Here is a 21492-nt window from a genome sequence, read left to right as displayed (position 1 = left end):
ACTTGCTTTGCTTTGCAGCAACAACAACAACAACAACAACCAGCAGCAATAACCAACAGCAGCAGCAGCATAGCAGATCTATTCTGAGAGTTGTCATGGCAGAACGTTAATTATTCTCTTTATGCTCCTGCAAAGTACTGAAAGACAAAGAAAGAGCTCTATAATCGCAGAGACACATTAACATAACATATTAAATGGTAAATTGTTATCTAACTACCTTTAACTATTGAAACCACTGCCATTGTTTAGACATGAATAGTTTTTTACTTGTCAGAAACTCATAATTACGTTATTTCTGATTTGATGCGATCACAACATTATACCTGGTTGCTAGTGTATTCTTTATCAACCCACACAATTTGAGGCATCATTAATTTCTTTTGCACAAAGTGTGCGGGACGAGTTACGAGCTGAAGTTTAATACTCAGGATTAGGGTTTTGTTCAGGGGTTTGCCTTTGCAAGCACCACAAATAAAAGCGAATGGAACAACCCACAGAGTGTACTGGAGAGAGTTTATTGTGCAAATGTGCCATGGAACGCTGTCAATGTGTCCACGTCGACATTGCATGAGGAAAACTTTGGCAGTGAACACAGTGAGTTTTAGACCTCTAGTCAGACTCACAGATGACTGCTGCGCTCGCTCGCATGCATTCAGGATATCATCAAGCCGGAGACTTTTATGTCCGGTTAATCACAAAGGGTGGTCCAGATCGCTGATATGACCATTGTTTGTACTTAAAATATCTTCCTGTGCACTAAACTTCATATTGACCAAGTCTTCCTCTTGGAGAAGGTTTGTGTTGTATTATTAGTGGTGTTTGCTAAGCCACAGTGGAACCCCCCTTTTTTTAACTACTTAAAGTCTATAATAAAAGCTAATTCAAAATATGAACCAATACTGTTATAGAATATAAATAATACTAAAATAATACTGCAAACACTTTAGCAACTACATTGCAATGCCCTAGAAACCACCTACAACTTTCTAGTATTGTGGCATTGAGTTGTGAACGGGTTAACATCACTCATTTAGTTAGTTAGTACTGGATATTCAGTCTTACTTTGAAACAAAACTGGAATAGAACTATGACCAAGCATATTTGAGTGCAGTGGTGGTATCGGTCAGAAATGGGTTCATTATGGGTTTAAATGCTTAAATGCTACAGTCCCAGATGTTAATACAGTGCAGTTTTTGGCAGGAGCTCTCGGATCGGTGCGGGAGAGGTTTGGCAAACTCTCCGTTTGCATTCCCTATACCGCTGAAGTCCCTGCCAGTCCGTTTGTCATGATCCCATAATACTCATTGAATCCTCCCTGCAGGTACATGAACCCTGTCCTGATGCAAGACTGTGGGTGTGTGTTTTGTTCTCTACCACTTGTGATTGTGTATTTCCCTTGCAAACAACTACCATGGTGTATGGTAAAACTCATTTTTGTATGTGAACAAACGAAAATGCAAACCATTCTCTTAAAGGACGGGATTCTGGTTGGTGCTGTTGGCGCATACGACTGGAACGGAGCTGTTCTGAAGGAGACCCGTCATGGTAAAGTCATCCCACCAAAGTCCTCTTACATGAAAGAGTTTCCAGAGGAACTGAAGAACCATGGAGCATATCTGGGTATGAAAAATTAATCGTTTTTAGTTAGTACATAACGAGTATCTGATTCCATGACGGACAAAAATCAATATGTACTCACCATTGAGTCGTTCAAAAACCCTTATAACTTTCTTTCTTCTGTGTAACATAAAAGAATTGGTCAAGAATGTTCGCTTTGTTCTCTACCAGTATTATTTGTGCAAACACATATTAAAACCCATCAAATCAAAGTTTAAATAGATGAGAGTGTAAGAGATTTGAGTGCTATGAAGAGGAATATAAGTCTGTTCAGTCTGTTCTTCAAAGTTATCAGGTCTTACTTGTGTAGTATGGACTAATTTTAATACATAAGGTTAACTACTTAACTAACGTAACCAGCAAACGACATCAGCACCAAACCAGCATGAAAATACAGTGCATCCAGAAACTATTCACAGTGCTTCACTTTTTCCACACTTTGTCATGTTACAGCCTTATTCCAAAATGGATTCAATTCATTATTTTCCTCAAAATTCTACAAACAATAGCTCATAATGATAACATGAAAGAAGTTTGTTTGAAATCTTTGCAAATTGGAAAAAAATGAAAATATCACATGCACGTAAGTATTCACAACCTTTGCTCAATACTTTGTTGAAGCACCTTTGGCACCAATTACAGCCTCAAGTCTTTTTGAATATGATGCTACAAGCTTGGCACACCTATTTTTGGGCAGTTTCTCCCATTCTTCTTTGCAGAACCTCTCAAGCTCCATCAGGTTGGATGGGGAGCGTCAGTGCACAGCCATTTTCAGATCTCTCCAGAGATGTTCAATCGGGTTCAAGTCTGGGCTCTGGCTGGGCAACTCAAGGACATTCACTATACTGTCAAAAAGCTGTCCTTCGGATGAGACGTTAAACCGAGGTCCTGACTCTCTGTGGTCGTTAAAAATGTCCTTCGAAAAGAGTAGGGGTGTAACCCCGACATCCTGGCCAAATTTGCCCATTGGCCTCTGTCCATCATGGCCTTCTAATCATCCCCATACACTGATTGGCTTCATCACTCTGTCTGTTTTTCGTTTTTTATTTTTAATAAATTTGCAAAGATTTCAAACAAACTTCTTTCACATTGTCATTATGGGGTATTGTTTGTAGAATTTTGAGGAAAATAATGAATTCCATCAATTTTGGAATAAGGCTGTAACAGAAAAAGTGGAAAAAGTGAAGCGCTGTGAATGCTGTGAAAAAAAAAATGCATTGTGCATTTTTCCACAAGAAAGTCAATTAACAGATAGCTTGTATTTATAAAATTTGACAATTGTTTGTAGGGTACATGGTGTCCTCGGTGGTCTCGGATCAGTATGGTCAGCTGTACGTTGCTGGAGCCCCTCGATTCAACCACACAGGGAAGGTCATCATCTTCACCCTGACTAACAGTGGCAACCTCACCATACTGCATTCTCTCTACGGACAGCAGGTAAAGCAAAGTACATACTACGAGACTGAAGATCACCACACTTTCATGAAAGAAGTACTGTGGGAGGTGTTTACATGGTACTCCAAAGTAGTGTTGTCAAAAGTACAGACTTCGGTGCCAAGTCGGTACGGAAATTTTGAAAATGTGATGATACCAGCATTTCCCCCTAAAATTTTGAGCGCTGTTGAGCAGATTCTTAAGCACCTCTGATTGCCCATTGTGTTCACGCGCTCAACAGATTTGTCTGTGATTGGCTAAAATGCTTCAAAAACATGTCGTAAATAATCTATAAATAATAGATTATTTCGTAAATAATCTATAGGCGTCAATAGACGCCAAGAAAGAGGAGCATTTGAAAGAAGGCATCTATCAGCAGATACCTAATATATCCGCTGACAGATGCCTGCTTTCAAACACTCCCGTGTGTATCTGTGTAAGCGCTTGGTGAAGAGTGTCAAAGATGTCTATTTACAACATGTTTTTGAAGTGTTGATCATTGTAGCCAATCACAGACATAGCTGTTGAGTGCGTGAACACAATGGCCACTCAGAGGTGTTTAAGAAGCCACTCAACAGCGCTCAAAATGCTAGGGGGAAATGCTGGTATCAACATTTTCAAAATTTCAGCACCGACTTGGTACCGAAGTCGGTACTTTTGACAACACTACTCTAAAGTACTTCCAAGAATACCATGGTACCACCAACCATGGCAGGGCTCGACAATAAGGCTTGCTACAAATTAAAAACCTTATGGTTGGGCCCAGTGGAAATGTTGGTGGGGAAAGTAAAAATCTAAATTACTGCCAAATATATCCTTATTTTTGAGTAATGCACGGTAGTATCACAATACATTTTGGTACTTCATGCAGATACCAGATCATAGCCACCTGCCTGTTCCGACTGGTTTTAAATCTGGCTGAGCATCCATCAAATGCATACTGTCCTGATTAATGAAATGGCAACAATGAGCAGCTATATAGTATTATAAGGTTCGTTAAAGTGCTCTTGGAAGGTTCGTATTTACGGATTGTTGGGAAGTCGTAATTACAATGTCAGGTGCGTTCAGATCACTATGGCTGGAGCAAGATAGCGATGCAAGATTTTTAACTCTACTTCTACAAAATAATGAATAAAGAATGTGCATCATGTGTTTTGCTTTTTTACATGCTGTGCTGTAAACTGAATTGTTATATATTCAATAATGGAATTGTACAAAACAACCAATGAAACTGCAAAAGAGTGCAAGAGTCAGAGCAAAAATAGCCCATTTATAATGTTCTTCTCCATCATTTGATAAACTACTGCCACCTATCAGAACAAAACATACACAACTGCCTCTTTTAAACAAAATTCCATTTACGACCTGCTTTCCACAGATGGTAATAGTGTAACGTTAATTGCACCAGGGAAATAGTGCTGTTTTGTCAATAATCTATAATAGGACTAATTTGCATTAAATAGTGCATGCGAAAGTAGTGTGTGCTTGGCCTAAATGGTGAACGTTTCTCCTAACTCCTTCCTTAATCCATCTGTCTGCATTTTTCCATCATACCTTCTTCTCTCTGAAATGGTGGCGTGTTTGATTGGAGAGGCACATCAGTAGATTAATGCGGACCATGTGTGTGGACAGGAGACAGCGTGTGAAGGTCTAGACTTAGTCACCCGCTCCAGATGGGCAGGCGTCTCTGCGGCCCATGTGAATCTCATCTGCACGTGTGTGTGCGTTTGTGTACGCATGGCCTGCAGTGAATGCACACAATAAATGCTTACCGTTTCAAACGCTGCCGGTCGCCGACCACAACATTCATTTAGCTATCAACCTGTTATGCACCAGACAGTGTGTGTGAGTGTGAGCCCTTAGGGAAGCACTTAGACGGGAATGTGATAAAGTGCGTCTCCTGCTTTCTGGCATTTGTAAAGCCGACAGGAACTTTCAGTGTTGAAATGAGAATTCAGAACAGCGTGGTAAATGAAGAATCTGCCATACAATGTGTGTTCCATCACTGAAGCAAAAGTAAAATATCACATTGTGTGGCTGTTGAAATAGGCTTATATATTTCTCTGGTTAGTGTGAAATTTTAACTTTAAGTAAAAAGAAATGTTACTTAAAAAAAATAAAATCAAGCATCATTACAATGTCAGGCGCATTCAAATCACTTTGGAACAAGTCGACAAAGTACCTTTTCTACAAAAAATACAGCAATACTTTGAAATCAAAACTGTGAATCATTTTGACACGTATTTGATTAAATTTTCAAATGATTTGAAGTTTCTAAATGCATCGCTTCTCCCATCTCACCACATCATTTTGTGGTACCTCAGATCATAAATCTTGTGGCTAAGTGATCAAATTTACAATTCTCACCAGGTGAATGATAAAAAAGGGTGAAAATAAATCCCAGAAATTTACATTGAAGGAGGGACATATCGCAGAGACCAGTTCTCAACAAGGGGGCCTCAAGTTGACTTAAAATTATTTAAAATAAGACAAAATAAGCATTAAAATAATTTAAAACAACTAAAAATTGAGATATTTCTTATTATTTGGCCATTTTTATAATGAATTAACATTTTTCCAGTTATGCCAAGCAAAAACGTTGAAAACTGCTGTCACAAACCAACCTAGTAGCAACCACCCAGAACAATTATATACATGGCCTAATGCATGTGGATATCAGATGCTGACAGAGTGTGTTTTTGGTGAATTGTAGATCGGGTCGTATTATGGAAGTGAGTTGGCACCAATTGATCTGGATGACAATGGATTGACGGATCTTTTACTTGTTGGAGCTCCCATGTACTTCTACAGAGGGTGGGAGAAAGGCCGAATTTACATCTACACCATCAACTCACAGGTGACAACATCCTACACAACACCAAACAATACTGGTGCTCAGAAAGACTGCACCGTTTACAGTATACGCCGCTTGTAGCCTAACTCACGGTAAATCTACAGCGCCACAGAAAAATAAAGTATATATTTTTTGTTACCTGAGTGGTGAGTTTGCAGGCTGCGTCGAATATGAGGTAAAAAGATCGTGTATTGAGTTGCCCTCCCGAGCTGCACGTAAAAACAAGCATACAGCGCGAGCTGCGCGACATTTGAAAATTGAACCAGTTCCTGTGAATCAAGAACCTCAATCTACAGCACAACGAAGGTAGATCTGATTCACAAACGAACGACTCTTATAAGCTAATTTTTTTAAATTAGCCATTCAACAGACTCACGAGTCACGAACTGGGTTCGAGTCAGTGCTGAATCAATCTGTCAGAAGTGTTATTGAATCAACACCGCTTGTTAAGGCACCTCGGTAAATCTACAGCGCCACTGCAAAGTAATTCTTTTTGTTACCTGAGTGGTGAGCTTGACAGGCTTAATTTAATATGATGAGGTAAAAAGTCGGCGTATTGTGTTGTCCTCCCGAGCTGCAGGTAAAAACAAACATGCCGCGCGACTGTAATCCGATTCATTAGAAAAATAACATATGAACCGATTCCTTAGGCCGTAGTTCGATTCGCCAGCAAATGACTCTTTCGTTACGGTTATTTTAGTGTACAGTGGTGTGTTTCACAAAAATAAATAAATAAATTAACTCTTATGAGTTGTTAATGAGTTGATCAAATGTCTCAGGAAATCAGGAATTACTAGTTTGAACAGTGAGTTTCAGTCAGTGAATTAAAGAATCATTCACTGAATGAACTCAATCCGTCAGAGCGATAACTGAAAAACGCCTGACGCTGAATTATTGTAATAATATGTCGTTATTTTCAAGTGAAAATGCATGTTTTGTGTATACGATTCGTGAACAGTATAACTGCTCGTTCATATGATACATATTATTATATTATATTATATTATATGTTACATTTTTGTGTGTTTTGTGCTTTGAAAAAGGCTATATAATTCATGAATGTTGTACCTACAATATTTCCAAAGTATTGGCAAGACTAGGTAAATAAACTAAATATATAGCGGTTTGATGAATGAACCAGAAGAAAAATCAGATAAAAAAAATACCAATTAACCAGACTTGTGAGATGATAGCATTATGAGATCATGTGCATACTACACTCTAGTATACTAGTGTTCCATTCTGAACACAACCATTTTAATGAATATTTTCTTGTCTTTCTCTCTCTCTGCAGGGCTCTTTTATACCAGATGGGACTCTTGGACCATCAGAACAGACCCATGATTCTCGTTTTGGTGCGGCTATGTCAGCCCTTCCGGACTTGAATGGTGACGGCTTCAGTGAGCTGGTAGTGGGTGCGCCATTGGAGGACAATCACAAAGGAGCTATCTATATCTTCTATGGCCGACAAAAGAGCATCCAACCCAAATACAAACAGGTAAGCTGAGAGTCACTGATTTTACTTTATTAAACGCCATTCCAGAAATGCCAAAATACTAAATATGATAACAGGTAATGACCTTTTTCACCTTCCCAGCTAAAAAGAAATGTTCTCAGAACGTTCTGGCAAGGGTTATGAACAAACGTTCTTACAGTAACGTTAAAAGAACGTTTGTTCAAAGTTATCTGGTCTTTAATAATGTTCTCAGAATGTTAGTGCATGGAATGTTTTTTGTAAATGTAACTACTTGTTTTAGAATGTTCAGAGAACATTCAAAAGTAACATCCCCATAATGTTTGCAGAATGAGAATGATTTGCATAACCAAGAAAAAATGTTTTAAAAACTGGACGTTTTCAGAGAACATTCCGAAATAACGTTTTCATATTAACTGTAATTAGCAAAACATTCTTTGTTGGTTATTTCTTAATCATGAATGTTTCTCACTCTGCCTCAGAGAATAGCCGGTGGTGACATCTCTCCAGGTCTCCGTTATTTCGGCCGCAGTGTGCATGGGATGATGGATGTAAATGGAGATGAGCTCATAGATCTGTCTGTGGGCTCTTTAGGGGCCGCAGTTCTGCTTTGGTGAGTTTGAACCATTCACATTAGGAGAAACAAAGATGATACACAAGAGAACTCCATTAAGTCTCCTCTTCACGTGTTTTCGAACAGGTCTCGCAGTGTTGTCCGTGTTGGAATCAGCATCAATTTTGAGCCTTCAAAAATCAATGTTTTTAATAAAGACTGCATCCGAGGAGGCCGAGAGGTGTCGTGTATGTTGGCCAACGTTTGCCTGAACGTCACGGCACAGACACCGATGACGGATCCAAAGAGAGTCGGTATGTAACTGGATGTCCATTAGCGAACCTGAATGATAAAAGCACATTTGTTGTATTTTCCAGTGTCCTGTGCCTGTGTGTAATCTCTTTCAGATGTTACGATGAAAGGTCACTTCTTAATATTAGAACAGTTTTTCCTAATGCACAAAGCCTCCGGCCAGAGAGAAAACACTTCAATCCTGGCATTTAGAGAAGAGAAGCCCGTGGAAACCATCGTAAAATGGTGTCAGGCATCCCCTTCATTTCCCATCTGGAATTTATAAGATCAGGTCCAGAGGGTCATGCATGCACTTAAACTGAGAGTCATAGACCATATTGAGCTCTTTATCAAACATGATCCAATGGCAAGATTTTTTACTCTTTAAACAGCGTTATGATATAATGAAACAAAATGCTTTTTTATATACGCGGTAGGGTTTTGCTTCAGGCAGAACTGATGAAACTGCAGTTTCTTTCGGCTTTTTCCCCTCCATTTGGCCTAAACACTATGTTCGTGGTCATTCAGTTTGAAATGATATTTTTCAGATATTCCGTCACTGCATTCTCTACGTATTTACGATTCTTTGCAGCTTTTGGCCACTGCCTACAACGTGCTGGATTCTTAACTGGAAACCGAAAGTAACTAACAAATGTTTACTCTGAATTTTTGCACCCGGGAAGTTGACACCATTATGACTAAAAGTTTGCTAAGAAGTATTTCCTACTAAAGCAAGGCGGTATTTGACTCTAGAAAGCATATCCATAACATTAGCAGACTGGTGGGAGTGGCCTTGGATGGCAACATGCCCAGTGCATTATGGTTGTTGGAGTTTTGCTACCTATTTGGCAAAAGGGAAGACAACAACCTTTTTTAATCTTTAAATTTCGATTTATCGATTTTATTTATTTATTTATTTTTTGCCTTTCTACTGTATAAGCAGCCAATTTTTATTGAAAGCCCATTTTGCCAGCGAAGTACCCCTTTAAGATACTTGAGAAGCAAAATTACATAAGATAAAAAGTCTTGTTTTCTGAAAAATTGATCAAAATGAAGTGACTTTACGCTTAAAACAAGAACAAATATCTGCCAGTTGATTCAGACCAATAATATTGTTTTAAATTTATAAAATAAGTTTATTTTTTGACCCCACTGGCAGATATTTTGTCTTTTTTTAAGCATAAACTTGCTTAATTTTGATCAGTTTTTCAGTATACAAGACTTAATACAGTTGCAAGAATAAGTATGTGAAGCACTTGCAGAATCTGTGAAAATGTGCAAAATTTTAACAAAATAAGAGAGATCATACAAAATGCATGTTATTTTTTATTTAGTACTGTCCTGAGTAAGATATTTTACATAAAAGATGTTTACATATAATCCATAAGACAAAAAATAGCTGAATTTATTAAAATGACCCAGTTCAAAAGTATGTGAACCATTGATTCTTAATACTGTGTGTGGTTACCTGAATGATCTACGACTGTTTGTTTGTTTTGTGATGGTTGTTCATGAGTCTCTTGTTTGTTCTGAGCAGTTAAACTGAGCTCTGTTCTTCAGAAAAATCCTCCAGGTCCTGCAGATTCTTCAGTTTTCCACCATCTTTTGCATATTTGAACCCTTTCCAGCAGTGACTGAATGATCTTGAGATCCATCTTTTCACACTGAGGACAACTGAGGGACTCAAACACAACTATTAAAAAAGGTTCAAACATTCACTAATGCTCCAGAAGGAAACACGATGCATTAAGAGTCGGGGGGCGAAAACTTTTGAACAGGATGAAGAGGTCCAAATTTTTCTTATTTCACTTGAATATCTTTTTTTTTTTTTTTCATTTAGTACTGCCTACGGAAGCAACAGAAAATATTTGCATGTTTCCCGGAAGACAAATTAAATACAATTTACCTTGATGTTTAAATTCCACGTTTTCACCCCCGTCTATTAATGCATCATGTTTTTTTCTGGAGCATTAGTGAATGTTTGAACCTTTTTTAATAGTTGTGTTTGAGTCCCTCAGTTGTCCTCAGTGTGAAAAGACGGATCTCAAGATCATTCAGTCACTGCTGGAAAGGGTTCAAATATGCAAAAAATGCTGGAAAACTGAAGAATCTGCAGGAGCTGGAGGATTTTTCTGAAGAACAGAGCTCAGTTTAACTGCTCAGGACAAACAAGAGACTCATGAACAACCATCAGAAAACAAAAAAACAGTCGTAGATCATCCAGGTAACCACACACAGTATTAAGAATCAATGGTTCACATACTTATGAATGGGGTTATTTAAATAAATTCAGCTATTTTTTTGTCGTGTTGATTATATGTAAACATCTTTTATGTAAAATATCTTACTCAGGACAGTACTAAATAAAAAATAACATGCATTTTGTATGATCTCTCTTATTTTCTTAAAATTTTGCACATTTTCACAGATTCTGCAAGTGGGTCACATACTTATTCTTGCAACTGTATCTTCAGTTATTTTGCTTCTCCAGTAAATGTGTCTTGATTTAAGAATGTTTAGATAATTGTACTGGAAAACAAATCAAAAATACTGAGGAAGAACATTTTTTTGCAGTGCATAAACAGAGATGTTGACATTGAGATGTTATCCTTCTGTTCAGCGCTGAGGTACAGCTTTGGTTTCGAGGAGAACAGATATTTTCCCAGAGCTGTGTTAGACAGCACAGAGGACCCGCAGCCCAGAGATGTCACCCTGCGGCCGGACTCAAACTACTGCCTGAAAGTGTATTTCCACGTTCATGTGAGACACTTTCTGTACATATAATCATGTTGCAGACGCTTTTATCCATTTCAGCTGAAATTATTTCATTTTTATGTAGCAAGAGAGTGTGGAGTGAGACGAGAGACCTGAAACTAGCAACTACACACTAGCAAGATTAAAAAAAAAAAAAAAAAAGAAAAGAAATGAATTTGTTTATTCAGCAAGGACACATTAAAAAGGGGCAGCAAAGACATTTATAATATTACAAAAGATTTCTACTTCAAATAAACGCTGTTCTTTTGAACTATCAAAGAATCCTGAAAGAAAACCTATCACACAAAAATATGAACTGTTTTCAACATTGATAATAATCAGAAATGTTTCTTGTTTCTGAAGGATCATGTGACACTGAAGACTGGAGTAATGATGCTGAAAATTCAGCTTTGATCACAGGAATAAATTACACTTTACTATATATTCACATAGAAAACAGTTATTTTAAATTGTAATAATATTTGATTTTGACTTTAATTTTCAGCCTTAGTGAGCAGAAGAGACTTCTTTCAAAAACATTAAAAAATCTTACCAACAAACACAGGTGTATTTAGAAAATTGGTAAATTAAACAGTTTAGCTACAGTACATTATACACAAATATTATGCGCATAATGCTGTGATTAACCAATCAGAATTGAATATTCCAGAGAACTATAAAAATTGCTTGATTTTCATGAAATATCCACTCCGGTCATGCTTGATTTACATCAAATATTTCACACCGCTTCTACAAGAGTAATGGTTGTCAATATTTGATGATCGCATGTATTAATATTTGTGAATATTGGTGAATGTTTCTGCACCCTCAAAAAATATTTAGGCTTAAATTTAAGATTTAAGTATTTGATTTGCATATAAAATTTCAGTTTTAACATAAAAAACTAATGAACTCAATGTGATGCATATTTGTCAGTCATGGTTTCTGGCAATTCATGGCATAGTTTATTATTAATTTATTTGATCTACTTAATTTTATTTGAATCATATTTTCAAAATGCATTTATTCAAATCACTTAGAATCAGCTTAAATTAATGGTTAAACAAGTGGAACAAGCTAAATTCAGTTATTGAAAATGTATGAAATTGAAACAAATTGGATTTATTGATGATAAATATATAAAGCTGTTTATTAAAACACTTTCAATGTATTAGTACTTATACAGAAATCTGTTTCATTTATGTATGAATGACAAATATGCATCACATTAAGTTTATTAGTGTAATCCAAATGGATGGACAGTTTATATGCAATTCAAATACATACATCATAAATTAAGGCGTAAATATTTTTGTGAGTGCAGTGTGTTTTGAAACAGAATCTGATTGTTTACACAGGAAGTGACAGACTACACACGACCCGTGATCTTCACTGTCAACGTCGGCCTGCAAAATGCAGAAGAAGGGCCGGTGCTGGACGACGGCTGGCCTACCAGTCTGCAGTCAGAGGTGAGACAGACAGATAAACAGACAGACTGATAACTTCTTTGTCATGCATTCTTCTAAAATCTCTCTCTCTCTAGCTTCCGTTCTGGAACGGTTGTGATAATGATGATCAGTGTGTTCCAAACCTCATCCTGCAGAGCAGCTCTGACTTATTAGATCGCAGGTTTGAACTTCACGCACACATTTGCTCTTCCTCACACACTGAAACACTCAGTCCCTGACTATCTCTGTCTCTTTCAGGCAGTTCTGCGGGCGGAGCGAGTGCGCCGCGTGGCCGCTGTGTGTCCATCAGAGGGCGAGGGCGAGCAGCGAGCGTGTGGTGGAGGCCAGCCGGAGGAAAGTTCTGGTGGAGGCACGTTTGGAGAACCGAGGAGAGAATGCTTACGGCACGATCCTGCATCTCACGCATTCTCCAAACCTCCAGTTCTCCAGTCTGGTGGTGAAGGTTCGTCTTTAGGAAAAACACACTGATCCGAGTCTCAGCCCGGGCTTCACCTGTATTTATGAGGGTTTAGAGCATTAAAGAAGGAATTCAAACATGAGATGGAAGGGGTTGCTGATAAAGAGTGGAAGAGAAACCATGAGTCTGTGTGTGTGGATCTGTTCCAAAACCCAGTAAATTCCTCAATGACTTCATAACCAGCTATCAAAAATAGGTCCTAAAAATGTTTTGTTAACGTTGCCATCAAGTTATGAAAATGTTATTTCTGAATGTTCTCTGAACATTCAAAACATTTTTAAAATGTTTTTAAAACGTTTTTTCTTGGTTATGCGAACGTTAAGGGAACATAACATTTTGCAAACATTATGGGATTGTTACTTTTGAATGTTCTCTTTTGTAATGTCTCTCAGCCATCTCTATTTCTACAGTCTTTCTTCAAATCTCCCTCTTGCTCACTCACTCCCCCCCATCATGAGTAGACACGCCCCCTACTGCTGATTGGCTCACTCTCTCCTCCCCCATCATGAGTGGACATGCCCCCTACTGCTGATTGGCTCACTCTCACTCCTCCCCCATCATGAGTGAACACGCCCCCTACTGCTGATTGACTCACTCTCTCCTCCCCCATCATGAATGGACACGCCCCCTACTGCTGATTGACTCACTCTCCTCCCCATCATGCTGCCCCCTACTGCTGATTGGCTCACTCTCACTCCTCCCCCATCATGAGTGAACACGCCCCCTACTGCTGATTGACTCACTCTCTCCTCCCCCATCATGAATGGACACGCCCCCTACTGCTGATTGACTCACTCTCTCCTCCCCCATCATGAGTGGACACACCCCCTACTGCTGATTAGCCCACTCTCCTACCCCATCATGAGTGGACACGCCACCTACTGCTGATTGGCTCACTCTCTCTCCTTACCTATCATGAGTGGACACGCCCCCTACTGCTAATTGGCTCACTCTCTCTCTCCTCCCCCATCATGAGTGGACACGCCCCCTACTGCTGATTGGCTCACTCTCTCTCCTTACCTATCATGAGAGGACACGCCCCCTACTGCTAATTAGCTCACTCTCTCTCCTCCCCCATCATGAGTGTACATGCCCCTACTGCTGATTGGCCCACTTCTAAAGTCAATATATTGACCATATGTGTTCATTCAGTCATTTGCTCGATAATATCTTGGAATGATCTTCATTTGAGGGCTTTTCTCAGTGAAAGTGTATTGGTTTGAAATTGAAAATTAGTTTGTTTTTCAGGGACCTTCAGACATTGCAATCGAGTGCCCGAACTCTGATGATACGAGCCTCTACCGGACATGCAACGTCAGCGCGCCATTTATGAGGTCACATGCTCAGGTAAGACACTTCAAACCTGTAACCACTGACTAATCTGAATATTATTGATCATTCCGTGATCAAATGATAGTTGCATGGTTTAGTGATGGCATTGTTACGTACTGTATATACCATGGAACTTCAATACCATTTGCATTTGGCACGATATTTACATGGTACTTAATAGAAAATGTTTTCTTGGTTCATTCTGGTTCATTTTTGTTAATAAAGAAGTGATCAAAACAATGCTACCGCTCACTTGCTTGGAAAAACAAATGTCACATGTTCCGAGAGAACATTGGAGTCAATCTGTAACAAAACAGAAGCCTGGGGTTGTTGAAAACATGTCTGTAATCCTCCTGACATTGACAGAAGCCGCAGAATGGAAAACTCATCATGTAAATTCCCATGATTCTCTTCATATGCCGATATTTGTTTATGCCGTCAGAATGGGACAGAGAGACCATCATTTCTCTGCTCATTTTCCACATACCAAAGGTCTGATTCTCATGTTTGATCAGTCTCTGTCTCTCAGTGGGACTGTTCCTCAGGTACGTTCTGTGGTTATTTAGTTTTTCCCTGCGGTTTCCTGTGCTCTTGCTGGGCTGGCGTCACCCCAGACTCTTCATTTTTCCCCTCGTGTCTCTGGGGCCGGTCGGAAATTCACGGCACCTTCTGTTCAAATCCTGTACAAAGCAGCAATTCCATTAATCACCGCCGGTACGGCCAATTAGACGACAATGAGAAATGCAGAAACCGGAAATGACTGTAGAATACAAGAACAGTTTGTCCTTTTGTTGTGTTTTGTGTTTGGTTTCTCTGTTGTCTTAACTTGGAAGTTTTACTTGATTTATCCAGGTTTATTTTCGCCTGGAGTTTGAGTTCAGCAGATCTGTCTTCTTGAACTTCATCCAGATCACCCTGAGGGTCTCCAGGTGAGGTCATGAATTCATAAGAATTTTATCTGAGGATATTTTTTATTGATGTATAGAATGAATATAGACAAAACTACATAAAATAAAAGTTTAAGACAAACTTTATGTTGGCTTGAGAAAGCCTGACCAGGAAACTTGATTTAGTTTTAATAGCTTGAAGGCTATATAGACAGAGGGATGGATGGGTGGGTGGATGGATGTGTTCTGGGTGTTTGCTAGGGTGTTGCTATGCAATTGCTAAGGTATTCTGGGTGGTTGCTAGGGTGTTGCTAGGCAGATACTAGGGTGTTCTGGGTGGTTGCTAGGGTGTTGCTAGGCAGATACTAGGGTGTTCTGGGTCGTTGCTAGGGTGTTGCTAGGCAGATACTAGGGTGTTCTGGGTGGTTGCTAAGATGTTTCTAAGGTATTCTGGTGGCTGCTAGGGTGTTGCTTGGCAGATACTCGGGTGTTCTGGATGTTTGCTATTTAATTGGTAAGGTATTTTGTGTGGTTGCTAGGGTGTTGCTAGGCAGATATTATGGTGTTCTGGGTGGTTGCTAGAATGTTGCTATGGTATTTTGGATAGTTGGTAGGGTGTTGCTAGACAGATACTAGGGTGTTCTGTGTGGTTGCTGGGATGTTGTCTAAGGTATTTTGGGTGGCTGCTAGGGTGTTGCTAGGCAGATACTTGGGTGTTCTGGAAGTTTGCTAGGGTGTTGCAATTTAATTGGTAAGGTATTTTGTGTGGTTGCTAGGGTGTTGCTAGGAAGATAATAGGGTGCTCTGGGTAGTTGCTACTAGGATGTTGCTATTCTGGGTAGTATTTAGGGTGTTGCTAGACAGAAACTAGGGTGTTCTGGGTAGTTGCTACTAGGATGTTGCTAAGGTATTCTAGGTAGTTTTTAGGGTGTTGCTAGACAAACTAGGGTGTTCTGTGTGCTTGCTAGGATGTTGCTAAGGTATTCTGGGTAGTTGGTAGGGTGTTGCTATACAGATACTAGGGTGTTCTGGGTGGTTGCTGGGATGTTGTTAAGGTATTCTGGGTGACTGCTAGGGTGTTGCTTTGTGGTTGCTAGGTTGTTCTGTATAGTTGCCAGAGTGTTGCTATGTAGTTCCTAGTACATCTGGCAGTGTCCAGATGATATGACCTTTGAACCAATGAGAATCTCATGATCATCTGAGAATATTTTTATTGATGTATACATTTAATATAGATGAAATTACTGTTTGCAAACAAACGCTCAGTGGTGACACTTGTTTGTAGTTTTATTTGATTGTTTTGTTGAGATGAATCTAAGAGCGCCCTGTTTGTTTTGTTGCAGTGAGGGAGAAGAGATGTTTCCAGAGGACAACATCAACGACATTTACCACAGTCTGAAATATGAGGCTGATATTCTCTTCACAAGGTAACAAAGCATTAGAGTGAAACAAAAGAAATAAGAAAAGCAATTATATTTGGCATAAGAAAATTAATTATCTTTTTTATTTAGTGAATTTTTTTATAATTATCGTTATTGAAATGTGAAAAAAAGAAATCCATTTAAACTGTAGGGTGTCAAATAAAAAAAAAAAATTAAAAAAAATCTTAAGGATCCAAAAACAAGACAAAATACTTGTAAATTTTAATATATTTTTCTTCTGATTTTGAGGTGAAATATGACCCAGACATGTTCTTGACAGAGTCACCCAGAAATATCTTAAAGCTAATAAACGGTTATGGTAACACTTTACAATAAGGTTCCATATGTTAACATTAGTTAACTACATTAGTTAACATGAACTAACAATGGAAAACTAATGCTAACTAATAGGACCTTATTGTGAAGTGTTACCATCGTTCTTTAATATTTTCACTTTCTTTCAGAGATTCCAGTTCATCCCGTTTTGAGATCAAACATGAGCTTGCCCAGAGCGTGCCTGTTGGGACTGGACCGCCCTTCAACCTCTCTTATCAGGTGGGCTCTCCATATACAAACCAGGTTTTAAATAATATTCTTCATAATGAATCAGAGAACCGTTCTTCATGCATTGTGCATTTGAACAAAATAAATATTTCCTTTGGACGTCTAAGATGTTTCTGCTAAAACAGAACCTATTTGTTTTTGCAGATCCAGAATCTTGGACTCTTCCCTGTATCCGAGCTTCTCTTCACGTTAAACGTCTTCACTGTGGCCAGAAATGCACACACTCTCTTGCACCTCTCAGACTTGGATATCGATCAGGTGCATTTTTAATTCACTTATTTATATTTACATATTTTTCCATCACTGAACTTCAGCCTCAAACTACAAACTTCACACAGTAAACGACTGTATTTATGACTTGTTTTTCAGTACAAATATCTAAACATTCTTAAATCAAGATCCTGCCAAATATACTTAAAATAATTAAGTCTTATTTTCTAAAAAATGTATAAAAATTAAGTGATTTTATGTGTAGAACTATGGAAGTTTTTTTCCGCCACGGAATAAAAAACAAAAAGGTAATTACAACTTTTTATCTCGCAATTCAAACTTTTTTCTCGCAACTTCGAATTTATATCTTGCAATTCTGACTTTATTTTTCCCAATTTCGAGTTTATATCTCGCAATTCCGACTTCATTTTTCCCAATTTCGAGTTTATATCTCGCAATTCTGACTTTATTTTCCCATGTTTCCGAGTTTATATCTCGCAATTCTGACTTTATTTTTCCCAATTCCAACTTCATTTTTCCCAATTCCGAGTTTATATCTCGCAATTCCGAGTTTATATCTCGCAATTCTGACTTTTTTTCCCAATTCCGAGTTTATATTTCGCAATTCCGACTTCATTTTTCCCAATTCCTAGTTTAATTCTCGCAATTCTGACTTTATTTCCCCATGTTTCCGAGTTTATATCTCGCAATTCCAACTTCATTTTTCCCAATTCCGAGTTTATATCTCGCAATTCTGACTTTATTTTTCCCAATTCCGAGTTTATATTTCGCAATTCTGACTTTATTTTTCCTAATTCTGAGTTTATATCTCACAGTTCAGACTTTTTTCTCAGAGTTGTGAGATATAAACACAATTGCTAGAAAAAAAGTCAGAATTGTGAGACAAAAAGTCACAATTACCCTTTTAATTTTTATTCTGTGGTGGAAACAAGTTTCTAAATAAAACAAAAATGGGGTCAGAAAAATAAACAATTCAAAGAGAAAAGTTTTTTGGGGCATATTTGTTCTTGTTTCAAGCATAGAGTCACTTAGTTTTAATAATGTTTTCAGAAAACAAGACGTAATATCTTAAGTCATTTTGCTTCTCAAGTAAATGTGTCTTGATTTAAGAATATTTAGATATTACTGAAAAACAAGACAAAAATAATGAGTAAGAAAATAATTTTTCGCTGTGCATACTTGTTAGTTAATCTGAAACATTGTGTTATTAGTGTTGTAAACAGATCCTTTAACTGCTTCCAGAGCTTGTTATTTTTGCCTGTTTCATAATGCAAGTGATCTGTTGATCCAGTTTATTTAAGTTGGAACAGCCCGAGTTCAATCAGTAGTTCTGTTTTAGTAAGCGGTGTTCTTGTGTAAATCCTCATCTGTTTTATTATCAAGAAAGGCTTGTGCCGTGTGTTTATGACCTCTGCTTGCTCGTCTCAGATGGCTGGATCGCACTGCAATGTTCCACGTGTCATCACCGCCGGCTCGTCCTCGCAGGAAGACCTCTCTCTCAACCCACACATGGTAAACTTTGCTCTTTTTACACTTTGTCCAAACTTATTCAAAAGTTTTGTGATAAACTAACTGCCTCCATCTGCTGGGAAACAAAGCAACAGAATGTAAAAGTGACAAGCTTGATGAAAACGAACTACCCAACCTTTTTCATCACATTCAGTTGGATAGAGATAAGAAGACCATTTGTTTGCAGTCTATATGTGCTCCAAATTGGAAATGATTCACTCCGTCAGTTTTAGCAGTTTCCTCTCTGGCACGTTCTTTTTCCAAGTGTGACGTGATCAAAGCCGTTTTAAAGAGGCCTTATTATGCTTTTTTTCCATGTTCATCTTTTTTTAGTGTGTAATGTTGCTGTTGTAACCCCTCCTGTTCGAACTGCCCGCTATAAGCGGGACTCGAACCCGGGTCTGCCGGCATGGGAGTTGGGCGCTCTAACAAGGAGGCTGAAGACCGCAGTCTCTAGAGTGCCTCTTGAGATCAGGGGAGTGAGGTTTACACGCAAAGCTCTTACCAGCCTAAATCCGTTACACTCACCCCCCTAAACCTCACTCCCATCCAGGTCACGGCACCAATATAATGCCTCCATTGTAGTCTTTTCTTCATTGTGGAGTTTTCTTCCGGGAACGAACACGTCACAATATTCCTCATTTAAAGAATTCATACGCATAATAAAGGGGCGGGGCCTGGTTGAGTTAGTAGTGTGTTGAAACTGGCGGTTATAGTAAGGGGCGGGACATTTGTGAAACACGCTTGAAGCGGTTGACCGATCACAACACACTGCTTCAGCCGACCAATCGAAGCACACTGTGCTTTTCAGAAGGAGGGGCTTCATAGAGACAGGAACTAAACAGAGCGTTACTGACAGACTGGGAAGAGAGGAGCTGCAACAATGGAGAATATGAGGAAAATAATCAACATTCAAGCATGAAACCCTGTTCTAGTAGAGCCCAAAAACAACATGAAGGGCATAATATGGCCTCTTTAATGTCATACATACTGTGCTATTTGTGTTCACAGAACGCGTCCACCAGCGATGCATTATTTGCGCAGTGCAGAATCAACCTGCTTCCCCAAGGAGACGTTAGCATCACCGCAACAGGATGGCTCAATCTTCACAATTTATTAGCCGTGAGTATCTCAGGCATTTTCTTTCAACCCTGCTGGAAAACTTTTGATTGCCAGAACTTTACCGTAAAAAATAAGGTTGCAACTTGCAACATTAATGAATTATGGAAATGTCAACTGGTCAAATGGTTTTTCATTGAGTGTCTGAAGTGGACCATCAAATAACCATGTTTTTTTAACAGTGTAGACTCTCAAGAAACCAGCTATAAAGTTTAAAGACTGTTTTGATGAGTGCAGTTGATGTATGATTTGCGTTGTGTGTATATGCGAACAGAACTGAGCTGGATGATGACACCACTGTTTACTCCAGTGCTGATATAGATAAATTAACTAAATTAATAACTATTGATTCTTACAACGGAATGAATCAATACTGAGTTTACTTAAGCTGGACACCATTTTCTTCAAGCGCTGCTGTGCAGCCAAACATTATATACCAGTTATCACTGTAAAGCTGCTTTGACACAATCTGCATTGTAAAAAGCGCTATATAAATAAAGGTGACTATTGAAACAGAAAGTTGGTCTTTTCAAGTTTTTGGCAGCGATGCAATTGATTCTGTTTGCCCTTCCTCTCATTTTCTCCTCAGGTGAAATTTAAACGGTTAGATCTGGTAATGACGGCCGCTGTTGAGTTGAGCGCCTCCAGTCCGATGTTCCTCCATGAGGAACGGCCCGTGAGACATGTGAGTATGTTGTAAAACTCAGGGATATGAAATGAAATTATGCATTTGAGATCCCTTTATTACATTTGATTGTGCCTAGAAGCTAGTGTAATATGTAGGATTGTAATGAGAAAGAAAGACCAGTTGTTTACAGAAAGTATCATGGGTTTGTACGTTTTGTTCAACACAACAGCTCATTTTTGAGACTTTTCTGATACACTCTTAAAAATAAAGGTTCTAATATTGGGTTTTTGCATCCATTTTGGTTCCCCAAAGAACCTTTCAGTGGAAAGTTAATAACCCAAGGAACCTTTTTCCACTATATAGAACCTGGAATAGAAAGGAATGTTAAAGGTTCTTAATGGAACCCTCAATGACAATAAAGAACCTTTATTTTTAAATATGTAAGCAGGTGGAAAATAAACCAACTCTTCTGTAGAATCACTCAAATGACATGCTGCCCTCTTCTGGCTAAAGACAGTATTAGTTAGTCAACTTTAACTCAATTACACAGATCTTTTAACATCCTCATATGCAAGAGGCCAAATCTCATATATCCAATTCCTACGAGAATTTGACTGTTTCAAATTATGGTTTTGTAGATAATCCTGGAGATTAGGAAGGAGGATGAATACAGAATTCCCATCTGGGTGATTGTTGGAAGCACTCTGGGAGGACTACAACTTCTGGCCCTGCTAGTACTGGCGCTTTGGAAGGTTTGGGACGGATTTTATTTAAAGTTGCCTACTGAAATCCCTCTTTATCCAGAGCCAGTCCTAAATTCTGTCCCCACCCAGTCTCTTTTACTTTAGATTAAGTAGAGCTAAATTAACATATCAAAACATATGTTTACATAATATCT

General features: G+C 38.6%; 1 protein-coding gene across 1 annotated transcript in view; it reads left to right on the top strand.

Annotated features, from left to right (window-relative positions):
* Window positions 1–21492, top strand: part of itga11b (integrin, alpha 11b) — a 40435-nt gene that overhangs the window by 15729 nt on the left and 3214 nt on the right. The window contains exons 11-29 of the mRNA XM_051884137.1: window positions 1476–1620; window positions 2906–3054; window positions 5765–5908; window positions 7200–7403; window positions 7862–7992; window positions 8080–8246; window positions 10844–10983; window positions 12336–12446; window positions 12521–12606; window positions 12684–12888; window positions 14152–14250; window positions 15088–15164; window positions 16466–16549; window positions 17008–17098; window positions 17252–17365; window positions 18767–18850; window positions 19859–19969; window positions 20556–20651; window positions 21233–21346. Of these exons, the coding sequence (XP_051740097.1) occupies window positions 1476–1620; window positions 2906–3054; window positions 5765–5908; window positions 7200–7403; window positions 7862–7992; window positions 8080–8246; window positions 10844–10983; window positions 12336–12446; window positions 12521–12606; window positions 12684–12888; window positions 14152–14250; window positions 15088–15164; window positions 16466–16549; window positions 17008–17098; window positions 17252–17365; window positions 18767–18850; window positions 19859–19969; window positions 20556–20651; window positions 21233–21346 (2352 nt within the window). The remainder of the gene's footprint in view (window positions 1–1475; window positions 1621–2905; window positions 3055–5764; window positions 5909–7199; window positions 7404–7861; window positions 7993–8079; window positions 8247–10843; window positions 10984–12335; window positions 12447–12520; window positions 12607–12683; window positions 12889–14151; window positions 14251–15087; window positions 15165–16465; window positions 16550–17007; window positions 17099–17251; window positions 17366–18766; window positions 18851–19858; window positions 19970–20555; window positions 20652–21232; window positions 21347–21492) is intronic.

This window comes from Ctenopharyngodon idella, chromosome 24 (genome assembly GCF_019924925.1).
Source record: "Ctenopharyngodon idella isolate HZGC_01 chromosome 24, HZGC01, whole genome shotgun sequence".
NCBI classification, from domain to species: Eukaryota; Metazoa; Chordata; class Actinopteri; order Cypriniformes; family Xenocyprididae; genus Ctenopharyngodon; species Ctenopharyngodon idella.
This window is presented reverse-complemented; position numbering and strand designations above follow the sequence as displayed.